General features: G+C 38.9%; 1 protein-coding gene across 3 annotated transcripts; it reads left to right on the top strand.

Moving 5' to 3' along the window:
• The first annotated feature begins 117 nt into the window (after positions 1 to 117).
• LOC116300588 (organic cation transporter-like protein) lies at positions 118 to 11,936 on the top strand. Of its 3 annotated transcripts, none has more exons than XM_031709477.2 (10): positions 118 to 230; positions 4,442 to 4,729; positions 5,488 to 5,716; positions 6,355 to 6,553; positions 7,547 to 7,765; positions 8,701 to 8,835; positions 9,287 to 9,384; positions 9,492 to 9,603; positions 10,174 to 10,246; positions 11,004 to 11,936. In XM_031709477.2, the coding sequence occupies exons 2-10, from the start codon at positions 4,445 to 4,447 to the stop codon at positions 11,193 to 11,195; spliced, it is 1,542 nt and encodes a 513-aa protein (XP_031565337.1). In that variant the 5' UTR covers positions 118 to 230; positions 4,442 to 4,444; the 3' UTR covers positions 11,196 to 11,936. The 3 variants fall into 3 exon arrangements, with proteins under 3 accessions (XP_031565337.1, XP_031565339.1, XP_031565338.1); XM_031709479.2 differs by having other exon boundaries at positions 6,355 to 6,430; XM_031709478.2 differs by having other exon boundaries at positions 127 to 230; positions 4,445 to 4,729.
• Positions 11,937 to 12,333: the final 397 nt, after the last annotated feature.

Below are 12,333 nucleotides of genomic sequence, written 5' to 3' on the forward strand. Positions count from 1 at the left end.
AATTTCTTTAAATATATGAAATAAAAAATGGGGGTCACCGCTCGTTTTGAAGAGATCGCTAATGCGTTTAAAAACAGGTCATAACCCCTTCAAACCGTTTTTAAGGGCTCTGGGTACGAAATTGTTTACCACAAACGGTCAACTTAAACTAGCGGTAACCGTAAAAAAAAGTCACAGCACTTGTCGACTCAGTTAGTGGAATTAATACTGTTTATCGAAAAGGTAGCGAGGTAAGTTATTTTTCCTTTCACTGCCCGCTTTATATTTGATAAGGATTGGTATAGAAATAGAAAATATTTTGGTTTATTTTTCTACGTGGAAGTCTGTGTCGTCCTTTGTTTGTGTTTGGTGGGTTATGGTCATCCAAACACGCCATCTAGAATTAATGACTCACAAGATTGAGAAATATGAATTTCGTACGATTTTTGCCTCTCTTGAATAGCAGAATCCTATCTTGCGCTCATTCGCTTTCTGCGCTTTGCTGACTAGCGACGCGACGCTTGTTTTTCAATTATTCCATCAAGGCCATTGAGATAATGCATGCGAGCGAAATGAGCGCCATAGAGAGATCAAATGCACTGAGCATCAATAAACTCGCATTTATTTAAAAAGATGTAACAATGAAAGTTAGCTACGTATAGGCCATACTTGAAGAGATTTCGTGTACTGATGGTTAACTAATTAGCATTTAACTAAGCATTTTATACGATTTGCTCAACGTTTTTAAGGCCCTTTTCTGTATCGTCGCTTTGACCATAACATGCACCTATTCAATAAATATTGGACAAACTATGTTCAAAGACGAGTGTACCTTTAAAAGTACTGTGCAAAAACAACCAGATTTTTGGCTTAAATGGCTTAAATAGAATAGAGATTTCGATTTCATATCAATTTTAATATTGTGATAAAAAAATTTGTGGTAAAAAACTTCATCTGAATATTGTGTGATCAGTGTGACAGTCACGCCTCGCGTGATCACTTTAGACTTCTGCATAGAGCTTTGGTCATATCGCAAAATATTATATAGAGTGATTGCAATAAGCCCGCAAAATAGTTAGTAGACATAGTAGGCCGTAACATAGTAGACACTAGTAGACCTTATTTTGTGTTTATTTATTACAAACTAACATTCTCGTTTACATAAATATTCCTTCATTCAAAAATTAAAATTCAAAAACATTTCACTTTCAGTCAATATTGACTATGATCCGCGATCAAAGTGTGCCAAAACGTTATGTTAATATACATATATAATCAGTAATCTAGGTTATATAAATCTCATGTACTCAAACATACTGATAAATCTCAATGACAACCACCTTTTCTTTCATGAATATATATACCGCATTTCAGACAGTTGAAAGCTTCAGTGTTAGTTCTAGGTTGATCCAGTCTGGCTTCTAGTTCACTGGTTTCTGATGACCCATAAAAGATTTGGCCAATTGGCATCAAACTTTAGAGGCACATGGTATCAACACAATAGACCCCTTGGATTGATCCTAGAAGAATTGATCTACGGGACAAAACAAAAACCGTCTTTTTTATGCAAAATAAATGTCCCCCAGAACACTTCCTCTCGGGATTCAGAGCAATGGGTCTATATTAGTTTTCGTGTGCAGTGAAAGACGAACTATTGTATTAATGCAAATTAAAGTTCCTCTCAAGGTCGAACATAAGAAAACAGCCAATGCATGATTCAACCATCATCATCATCATCATCATCACCACCACCATCATCATCATCATCATCATCAACATCATCATCATCAGTAATAATAATAATAATTCTGAAAAGAAATTCTAGAATAAGAAAAAGGCTATAAACGAACAAGCAGAATGGATAAAAAGAATATAGAGTCAAAACCAAAAGATCAAACAGCAGTCATGGAGCAACTTTACGTAAGTTGAGATCGTATCTGCCTTGGCGAAAGTAGGGAACTGGAAATCTCCTGGTCTGGACCAAACCTCACAATTTCTGGCTTGAAAACATATCAGCCTTGGAGATCTTGCTAAGAGTCTAAATGACATCGTCAACAACCCAGAGGCATGTCCAGAATGGATGACGCAAGGGGTCACGCATCTCCTCCCAAAGACCGAGGAAACAAAGGAAGCCAAGAACTACGGGCCGATAACTTGTCTGTCTACCATGTGTAAGCTTATATCACACATCATAGCAGACCGAATTTATCATCTGGAGTCCAACCAACTCTTACCAAAAGATCAGCTCTTAATAAATAAGATGATACTTGAAGATAACAAACAAAAAAGGAAAATCCTCAGTACAGCCTTGATTAATTACAGATAAGCGTCCGATAGTCTCCCTCATCCATGGAAAGACCTTGCAGATCTGTAATTATCACCACTACTATGAGGGCCACTGGGTTATCAGTATGCCGATGATAATCAAAAAAAGGTTTTACCGGCGTGTGTTACCCTCTTTAAATAAAGAGATAACTAGCTAAAAACTAGTGTGAGCTACGTCGGTGTTTCTAATGAAACAGTAATGATAAAAAGGTAAATTATACAACATGAAAAGATGAAATAAAGTTCATTAATCAAGATTTTTGAAACACAGCCCGACCTGAGAGCTGGATCCTAAACCACACAACAGGAAAAATTCCACGTTCAAAACGTGGAATCTATCAAGAAGTCTCACTATCACCTCTGATAACACTTAGCAACATGCTAAAAAAAGGATGTGGATGCAGCGTTGCAAAAAACAAGAATTGACCATGTCTTTTACGTAGATGATCTCAAGGCTAATGCAAAAGAAGACAACGTACCATCTTGAAACACTTCTCCACACTGTACATCACTTAAGTAACAACATTAACATGACATTTGGTCTCGACAAATGTACCAGTGAAGCTTCTTTCAAGTAAGGTAAACTAACAAAGAAATCTAACATTCAACTCGATATTGACACAGTCATTAAAGAACTGGACCAAGAGAAAACTTACAAGTACCTAGGCATCGATGAAAGTGATGGAATACAGCATTCTAAGAAGAAAGAAAAGGTGAGAAAGGGGCACTATCGAAGACTCAGAATGGTACTACATAGTGAGTTAAATGAAGCCAATAAGATTCAAGCTATTAACACCTTACCTGTGCCTGTAGTATCGTACAGTTTCAACATCATTAACTGGAAGTTAAGTGTAATCAAAAGACTAGATACAAAGAAAAGGAAATTTCTAACGATAAACCGCATGCATCACCCTAAAGCGGATGTCGACAGATTATACATAAAGAAGAAAGAAGGAGGCAGAGCAAAATATCAACTATCGGTCTGTACATGTACCTGAAAGAAAACCAAGATTGCGTTCCGCATCTAGTCTTTGAGCAAGAAAACGGCAAAAACATGTGCTCAATACACCGAAAGAAAGCAAAAAAATTCGAGGCTTAAAGTGTTGAAGCAAATGTTCCAGAATCGCTTCCAAAAGAGAAAGAAGTCTCCATCATCCAAAAAGCAAAGAGGATAAAGACCACGTACGAAGACCATCTGCAAATGGAACAATGTGAAAAGTGGGAATCTAAACCCCTCCATGGCCAGTACATAAGACAAGTCAACAAAGCAGATGTCGACAAACAGAGAACGCACAGTTTGTTAAAAGGAACAGGTTCAAGGTCAGAGACAGAGGGACTCATCATTGCAGCACAAGATATAAGACCCTGTTCATAAGATACTATGAGAATAAGATCGTAGGAAAAGATGTTGATATCACAAGCAGAATTTGCGGTGAATACGACGAAGCGATCGACCAAATTATATCAGGCTGTCCTGTCAGTGCGGAGAAAGGATTTATAGAAAAACGGTATGAACATGAACCTAAAGTAATGGACAAGGATGAAGCAATAATCTTATGGGACATGCAAGTACATACGGACAAATTAAAATCATCAACGCTAACAAACCAGACAACCGTAGTCAACAAAAGAGTAGAGAAACGATGTTTTCTTTATTTTCCACCATAGTATATATTTACTCCTTCTCATCTTTTCTTTCCACTTACGTCAGTTTCACAAAGCTTTTTACGGTGATGCAATTTATCCACAAGTTCCTGCTCCTCACGTTTTCTAATAGATGTGTCAATCCCAGTAGAACGAAATGTGACCTTAAAACAATTAGAAAAACTTTTAAAGTACAAAGATCTAGAAATAGAAATTTTTAAAAAAATTTAGGGTATGGAAACAAAATTCATACTTATCGTCATCTTGACACTGGATTTGATACACAAAGTACTAGAGCAGTATGTCAACCAATTATAAGGGGGCATTAATATCTCAGAAATACAGAAAAATAACACAAAATTATGCAAAAGTACGAGATTTTACATTTTATCAAGTTTTAGTGTACAAAAGCTGCATCATTCGCGAAAAGGTATCTAACTGTGATATCGTGTGGTAAAGATTTTTAAACCATTAACACTTGTATCATTGACAGAAGATGACAACAACCGAAAGAGTGATAAAAAAAGTCGGGAGCTTTGGGTGGTATCAGTTGCGTGTCTTTGCCATTATCAGCTATGCAGTTTTCTTCACTTCGTTTGTGTTGATGGTGATGACATTCAGTACAGCTGAACCTCCGTGGAAGTGTAAAGCAAACTCTACTTCATGCACCTTAAATGGAACCTTTAAAGCTGGTGATAAAGACTATGAACATCGTTGCCAAATTCCACGTAAAGACTGGGAATTCGCTGTGGAGGGAAATTTTGATTCCATTGTTACAGAGGTAATTAAAGAGGATCCCTTATGCATACTTAAAATGCCTGTTATTTCGTTGCTGTTGTTCCATTAAATGATAGAATTACTGTCATGCATTTTTTTTTTCTTTTGCAATATTGTGGCCTGTGGAATGTTATTGTTAAATCTCAGATTTGTTCTTCGCTTTTGATGTTGTTTAGGGTATACACTTTTTTGGTTGTCTTGCAATTATGGCGCCATTTTGATAATATTGTTCAGTTGTTGCATGTTATTCAATGTATCATGCTTTCTTTTGTATGCCGTGTTGTTGTGTCACGTTTTGCAGTTGTGTCACGCTTTCCAGTCGTTGTGTAAACGGTCACATCGTTGTTGTTTTGTGATCGTTTTTGTTACAAGTTATTAAAAGCTTAGTTTTCTAATTGTGTCATGTTGTTTTGCAAGCATAGTAGCGTGTTAATCTTATTTTGACCGTATATTGCTGTCGTTGTTGTGAATTGTACATTTTTTCCCTTATGTGAGAATATTGTCGCCGGTTGCCCAGTTACCCCCCAGAAAAGGTACAAGGAATATAAAACTGTCAAATGCTTATTTTTGGGGTGCATGTTACGTCACAGCGGCCATCTTGGTTGACAATAACAAAGCATTCCTGATTAGCTTCACTGATAGATCAACCATCATGGCAGTTGTTTCATTGTTATTCATATCTCAAGGGATTTTAAACCATGAGGTTGCACTCAAAAAATTCAATGTTACCACAAATCACCTCTTGGATTTCTTTCAACTTAGTGGGACTTGGTCTGTGATACTGCAGTGTACGCAAGCCTGACAAATTCCCTTACTTTTCTGCTTGGAATATTTGGAGGAGTGTTGGCCAGTATTCTCAGTGACAAATTTGGCAGGAAGACCGTGGTATTTCCCTTCACGATGCTCACCTGCACGTGTGGATTCTTGTCTGCCTTTGCTCAGACGTATTGGGTGTTCGTTTTTTTCCGAGCTCTTGCAGGCATTGGATTAGGTTAGTGAAAGAGGTGTTTGGACGTTTTTTAAACCTTGATACTCTTAGGGGAATTTATGGAAGGCAACCTAGTGTTCCAACACCTCTCTTTATCTAGTACTTGGCCGTAATGACTTCTCCTTTCAGACCTCTTCATTTTTTGTTTGTGCTGCATCCATTTGTTTATCTTTTCGTGCACAACCGTCAAACGAAGAAATGATATATAATCTAGGTGATGACACGTGGTCTGAAATATGGGAAACCATTACACCCACGGTTAAGAGATCTATTCAAAATACTACGTGTCCCAACATTACCTCATTTTCACAATAAAGTTTCCTATCGTCTTTTTTAGAACTAGATAAACTTGACTAGATACACCGTGCAGACGAGGTCCAATACAGGCCGAAACAGCTGTCCACGGTTTCTAGTAGAGCTGGCTTTTTTTTTTTTTACGCGACTTGAAGTTGTGAAAGGCTTGTATGGCACTCTTCTTCAGTCGTTTCATCTAAGGCTCGTAATTTACCTATTACGCATGTTCTTATTTGATATCCGAGCCCATCCCACATGGTTTATTGCCTCATCTATCTAGTACTACATTTTTAAAATCTGAATCAGCATCTTTGTTTCTCATTGCATTCAATTGAAAATTGTCCTAGGAGGAGCATCAAACTCTGGCTATATACTAGTCATGGAGTACATCGGTGTTCGTTACCGTGGCGCTGTTGGCATAGGGTACTGGTCGTCATGGATACTGTCCTTAGGCCTCTTATCGTTGCTAGGATACCTAATTCAAGACTGGCGTATTCTGAGTATTAGTACAAGTGCACCAGGAATGATTTTCTTTCTTTTCTGGTGGTAATTAAGTAAAGAAACCCCTGTATTATAGGCTTTGTTTATCAAAATGAAGGCATGGCTAACTCACAGATCGAACCCTGAAACAACCTCTGGGCTGATCTAAGTCAGGGCATGGCTAACTCACAGATTGAACCCTGAAACAACCTCTGGGTTGATCAAAGTTGTGGCATGACTAACTCACATATTGAACCCTGAAACAACCTCTGGACTGATCAAAGCCAGGGCATGGCTTACTCACACATCGAACCCTGAAACAACCTCTGGGCCGATCTAAGTCAGGGCACGGCTAACTCGCAGATCGAGCCCTGAAACAACCTCTGGACTGATCAAAGCCAGGGCATGGCTTACTCACACATCGAACCCTGAAACAACCTCTGGGCTGATCTAAGTCAGGGCACGGCTAACTCACAGATCGAGCCCTGAAACAACCTCTGTGGTGAGAAGTCAAGGCTAACTTAGAGATAAAATTGGAATTTTGCGGAGGGGGGAAAAACCCTGGAATTGAGAGAGAAAATGAGAAAAATGATGCAGCGTTTTCTAACTTGAATGATCAATCTTGTCCAAAAAGAATAGTCCCCTTCACAGATCCTTGCGCCATCTTGAAAGGTAGCCGTGCCTTTGCATTGAAGCGAGACGAACGGTGAGCTTGCAATGATAGAGACATGTGAATAATTGTCCAAGCTGTTAAAAAGGTCTCTATCATTGCAAGCTCACCGTTCGTCTCACTTCGATGCAAAGGCACGGCTACCTTTCAAGATGGCACAGGGAACTGTGAAAAGGACTATTGAAGCTCACTAACCTTACAGCGAATTCGAACCCCCTCGCGTCATTTTCCTGAATTTACCATGCTCTGAAGATTGATAAAGCGATTGAAAACCTCCCGCCTAGAGCTCAAAAATGTTTTCTGTTTATCTTAATAATTATCCAAGCAGTAAAAGCCTTCCGAAACTAACAGCCTTACATAAGGAAGTAAAATGTGTCTATATCTTTAAGGTTCACCCCAGAATCTTTACGTTGGCTCTTGGTAAGAGGCAAAACTGATGAGGCCAAGAAGACATTGAAAACTGCTGCACGAGTCAACAAAAAGGTCATCTTGGATGATGACATGAACCTGCTTGGAACGGATGAGGAGAAAGAGAGACTTGGAGATATTAGAGATCTCTTTGTATCTCGTTCAATGGCCCACAGGACTCTACTTTCCTGGTTCTGTTGGTACGTACATTCATGATACTTTGTTACTCGCTGAGTTTTATCAGTATAAAGAACCAGCTATGTTGACCGAGTTCACCGAAAGGAATTATGGGTCAAAAAATATTTGTTATTGCATTTTCCTAGTAGTATGAAGTACAATGAAGATTTCTCTTGTCGATTAATCAAAATGGTATTCCGCCATGAGTTTGACAACTCAATTTTCAATTCAATTCAATTCAAATTTTCTTTTACTTCCACTGACTAATAAAGAATTGTAAATACAAATTAAAGTAAATAAGTGTAATTTTTAAACAGTTTGAGTAAAAAGAAAAAAGAGTATATAGATAATTGTGGACGACTCCCAAAACAGGATGAGCTTTCGAGTTGGGAGTCCTAACAGAATTAACGATCAATTCAAAGAATGAATAATTCATATTTTATGGGTTCTCTTGGCAGGACCTCGAGGAATGCTAATCAAAATATAATGTCGAATTCTTGGGGTGCACGTTATAGCCGCCTTGTAGGTTGGCTAAACAGAGCATTCTTAATTAGCTTCTCTTGTCATATCAACCAACATGTTTTGTCGTTATTTATATTTCAAGGTATATTTCGGTCACGTTGTTGCACTCCAAAAATACGCAATTGATGGGTTGCAAGCATTCCCAAGAAAGTTAAAAGACAAAAATATGGCGGCCATTGTGGTACCGTTAACAATGGATGCTAATGAGAAATCTTTTGTTAAATGGTACCAACATGGCCGCGATGACGTAACGTGCAAACGAAGAATATCGGTTATGGGTTCGTGATTACCGTCACCAAATATTTGTTCGTTCTCATTAACTCAGCTTGATTAGTGCTTCCCTGTTAGCCGAGTCTCCCGTAGCAACAAAAAAAATAGGGAGACTTTGCTAACAGGGGAAAATGAGCGCTTTTGAAAGAATGGTTTCAATTACTAGGTTTGTCAACGGGTTAGTGTACTATGGCATCTCATTAAGTACACCAACCGTTGGAGGCAACATGTACTTGAACTTCTTTTTGTCAACTGTATGTGAAGCCATCGCCATGGCGATAGCTGTGCCCATATTAAACCGGTAGGTGTATTACAGTAGGTTTTAGGCATTAGTAAGGTATTCGTGATAAAAAAGAGACTAAGCAGGGTTTCCCGCGTTTAAATTGTTTATAAAAGCATGACGATCTTGAAACGACTGCAGCTGTTGCAGTCTTCTTCAGCTACAGCCGAAACGTCAAGTTGTAAAGGTATTCCTTCATGTAAGGTGAAATTAACAAATTTCACAGTTGGTCAAAATGTTATGCATTCACGAGGGGTACAAAAAGTTTGAGAGAAAAATGGTTTCTTACTCACATTGGCTCCGTCCACGAGCGATTCGTAATTTGACGTAATACGTCGGCATGTCGTCTTATTTACCACGGCACTCCACCAATCAGAAAGCGAGAAAATGTACAGTACATTTGTGGTAAAATGCATGGTATATGTCAAATCCATACTATAGCTTATATAATACACGTTTTTCATTCACTTAGGTTTGGGCGTAAAAAGACCATCATTGTTTGTCTGTGGCTGTCTGGTGTCGTCATGATTACGGCAGCGCTTCTTTCTTATTATGATGATGGAAGTCAAGGTAAATGATTTGCTCCTTTGAAAATTAAATTTGGTTTGGGTTATCTCGTAATACTATAAAAAGGGCGCACCATCTTTTCAAATATCATATGTTCATTCGTCTCGCAGGTTTTCTTGCTGGTAAGATCGTGTCAGCCATGGTTTTGGGCAAGTTCTTTATTACCATTTCATACGATGGCGTCTACCTGTATTCTTCAGAACTTTTCCCCACAGTTGTCAGGTAAATTCACATTTTTATCACAGATGACACTGTGTTGACGGAGCCAGACGCAGACGCATGTTTCGGCCTGTATTTTACTACTTTTTCTCGGGACTCTACCAGCTCACTAGATACACCGTACTGACGAGGCCCAATACCGGCCGAAACAGCTTTCCTCGGTTTCTAGTTGAAGTGGCTCATTTTTTAGGCTTCACGAATTTGCAACGTCCCCTGTGATTGGTTAGGTTTAGGGGCGGGGTTGGGGAAAGGTCATTGTTTTCTATTGTTCTACACGTGTGCCCTCCAATAGGATCACATCTTGCAAATTCGTGAAGGACGACCCCATTTTTTACGCGACTTGAAGTTGTGAAAGGCCCATTGGCCCTCTTCTTCAGTCATACAAGGCTCGTAATTTACCTATTACACATGTTCTTATATGATATCCAAGCCCATCCCACACGGCTTACCGCCTCATCTCTCTGAATAAATATCGATTTAAAATAGAATAAATAAAAGGTACATGTATAAAGAATCATTTTGACGGCCGATGATCATACTATTTTACTGAGTGCTATTATTCTTGAATGACAGAAATACGGCGACAGGAACATCGAATGCTTCATCTCGTGTAGGGTCTACTCTTGCTCCTTACATCGTTTACTCGGTAAGTTGATTCAGACCAACTGCCAACTGAGCTACGGATTATCCAATACGCCTGAAGCGAGATGACGTTTTACCCCCGTCTCTAGACCATAATCCTTTTCACACTGCTTTTGTTCTTTGATTATGACTATTGTTCCTGTATTCTCTAAGGAATCAAAAATTTTAATATGAAAGAATTTAAAAAACTATTATGGTATAGAGTCGGGGGTAAAACGTCATCTCGCTTCAGGCTTATAGACCCCTTGTACTAAGTGCCAAGAGGAATTTTTCTTGAGGACAAAAATAGGATTTTCTTTTTTTTTTTTTTTTTTTTTTTGCATAAGAATAAACGGCCTATTGTTTTGTCCCCCGGAACATTTCCTCTACGAAATCAATGCAAGGGGTCTATAGGAGAAGCAATAGCTCATTTGGTTAGTCCGCGGAGCTAGAGGTACGGTTCGAACCTCGGGATCTCCACCAGATATGGAGAAAGGGTTAAAGCGCGCACCGTATGCTCCCTGAAAGACCAGCTACTAGCTGAAGGAATACCGACGTTAAATAAGGCTTGCTGTTCCTTCTACGGTTTGAGCTCCACGGGGAACCTCTGCTCATCCCACAGTGGTATTTTCACAAATACAAAACGGTCTATCATAGGGATTGCAATAACATGGACAGACGTTATAAAAAAATTATGTTCCGAGCGAAAATATTGTTCTAAAAAATGGCAAAACTACCAAACGGGTCGCAAATGCAACTAATGTCAAGATTTTTATCAACAGCAACGACTCCACCCGATGACGCCTTTCGCTATCATGTCTGCCACTGCGTTTGTCTGTGGAATACTATTCACATCTCTGCCAGAAACCAACAAGAAAGCCATGCCTGACACTGTCAAACAAATCTGCGGAAACACCGAAGGTGACAAAGTCGATCTGCAGGATGAAGATACGACTTTTTTAACTGAGGGTTAATCCATGAGAAATCTGCATTCGGAAACCCTGGGTGTAGTCATTGAAGACAAGAGACCGTGGCGTATCTTGGTGAAGAACAAGGTTGAAAGCATCGAGGCATTACTATTTCACGATTTATTATACATTCTACAAAATTACTCGATTCTGATTGGACAAGAGAAGTACAATTAAATCCCAAATTATACTCTGCAAAGTCCCAATTAAGTCCCGATAAACTCTTTTTTTTAGTTTATTATAAACAAAAAATCGCACGATCTTCTCGTACAATTCTGAATTTATAGATACTGGTGATGTTTTGAAAGTTCTCAAATTGAACTCGCCTAAAGGCTCGTCCAATTTTGAAAACCTTCAAGACATCACTCGTATCTATAAATTCCGAATCGTACTGGAGATCGTGCGATTTCCTATACAAAGCAGGTGCGACGAAAAAGACGGAATTAGTCCTGTAACAGTTTTTAGAGTCGAATGCTATGGTTTTGTTAACAACGAATACCTAGTGGCAATCGATCACCAGGATAATGAGATAACAGTAGAAGAACAAGAGCGGCACAAAAACAACCGCAACAACAAGATTGGCATGTTGTTTTTGTGACGTAACGTTTTGTTGTTTAGGTTACAAGTCTACAAGAATAGCGGAATAAGGAAGAAAAATGGAAGTGCTGCTTGGAAATAGTTATTTTTGTTTTATCAGTTGTAAATTTAGGCATAAAAAGTATAAGAACATTAAAGGTAGAAAAGTTTCGTGACCCGTCAAGTTGAACGCGCACGGATTTCGATGTTGATTTTTGCGGAGGGAGGAAAACCGGTGAACCCGAAAAACCCTCGAAGCACAGGAGAGAACCAACAAACAACTCTACTCACATACGACACCGACAGCAGCGGGACTCGAACACGGGTCACATTAATGAAAGGCCAGAGCTAAAGCAACCAAGTAAAGAGTAACAACAGGTCTCTAGAGGAGTAAGAGTACAGTGAGGGAGTATTGAAATACTAGAGAGTTTTAGATTGACTTTTTTTTTCTCCCCGCAAACGGCAAACGTGACCACGTTTTCATCGTTTTCCTGTATTTTACTTTACCTTTGACAAACCTTCTCACCAAGCGCAAATACTCTTTTGTTTTTCTACTATTTGGACTTTT

The sequence above is a fragment of the Actinia tenebrosa genome, unplaced genomic scaffold (genome assembly GCF_029948245.1).
Source record: "Actinia tenebrosa isolate PJP-AT-01 unplaced genomic scaffold, QUT_ActTen_1.0 PGA_scaffold2__45_contigs__length_23673736, whole genome shotgun sequence".
In the NCBI taxonomy this organism is placed as follows: Eukaryota; Metazoa; Cnidaria; class Anthozoa; order Actiniaria; family Actiniidae; genus Actinia; species Actinia tenebrosa.

What these genes read in the sequence shown, in the direction of transcription:
- LOC116300588 (XM_031709477.2), top strand. Translation starts at nt 4,445, where the DNA reads ATGACAACAACCGAAAGAGTGATAAAAAAAGTCGGGAGCTTTGGGTGG. An exon ending in TTATGATGATGGAAGTCAAG is followed by an intron (nt 9,385 to 9,491) that starts GTAAATGATTTG and finishes TTCGTCTCGCAG; the next exon opens with GTTTTCTTGCTGGTAAGATC. An exon ending in CTTTTCCCCACAGTTGTCAG is followed by an intron (nt 9,604 to 10,173) that starts GTAAATTCACAT and finishes CTTGAATGACAG; the next exon opens with AAATACGGCGACAGGAACAT.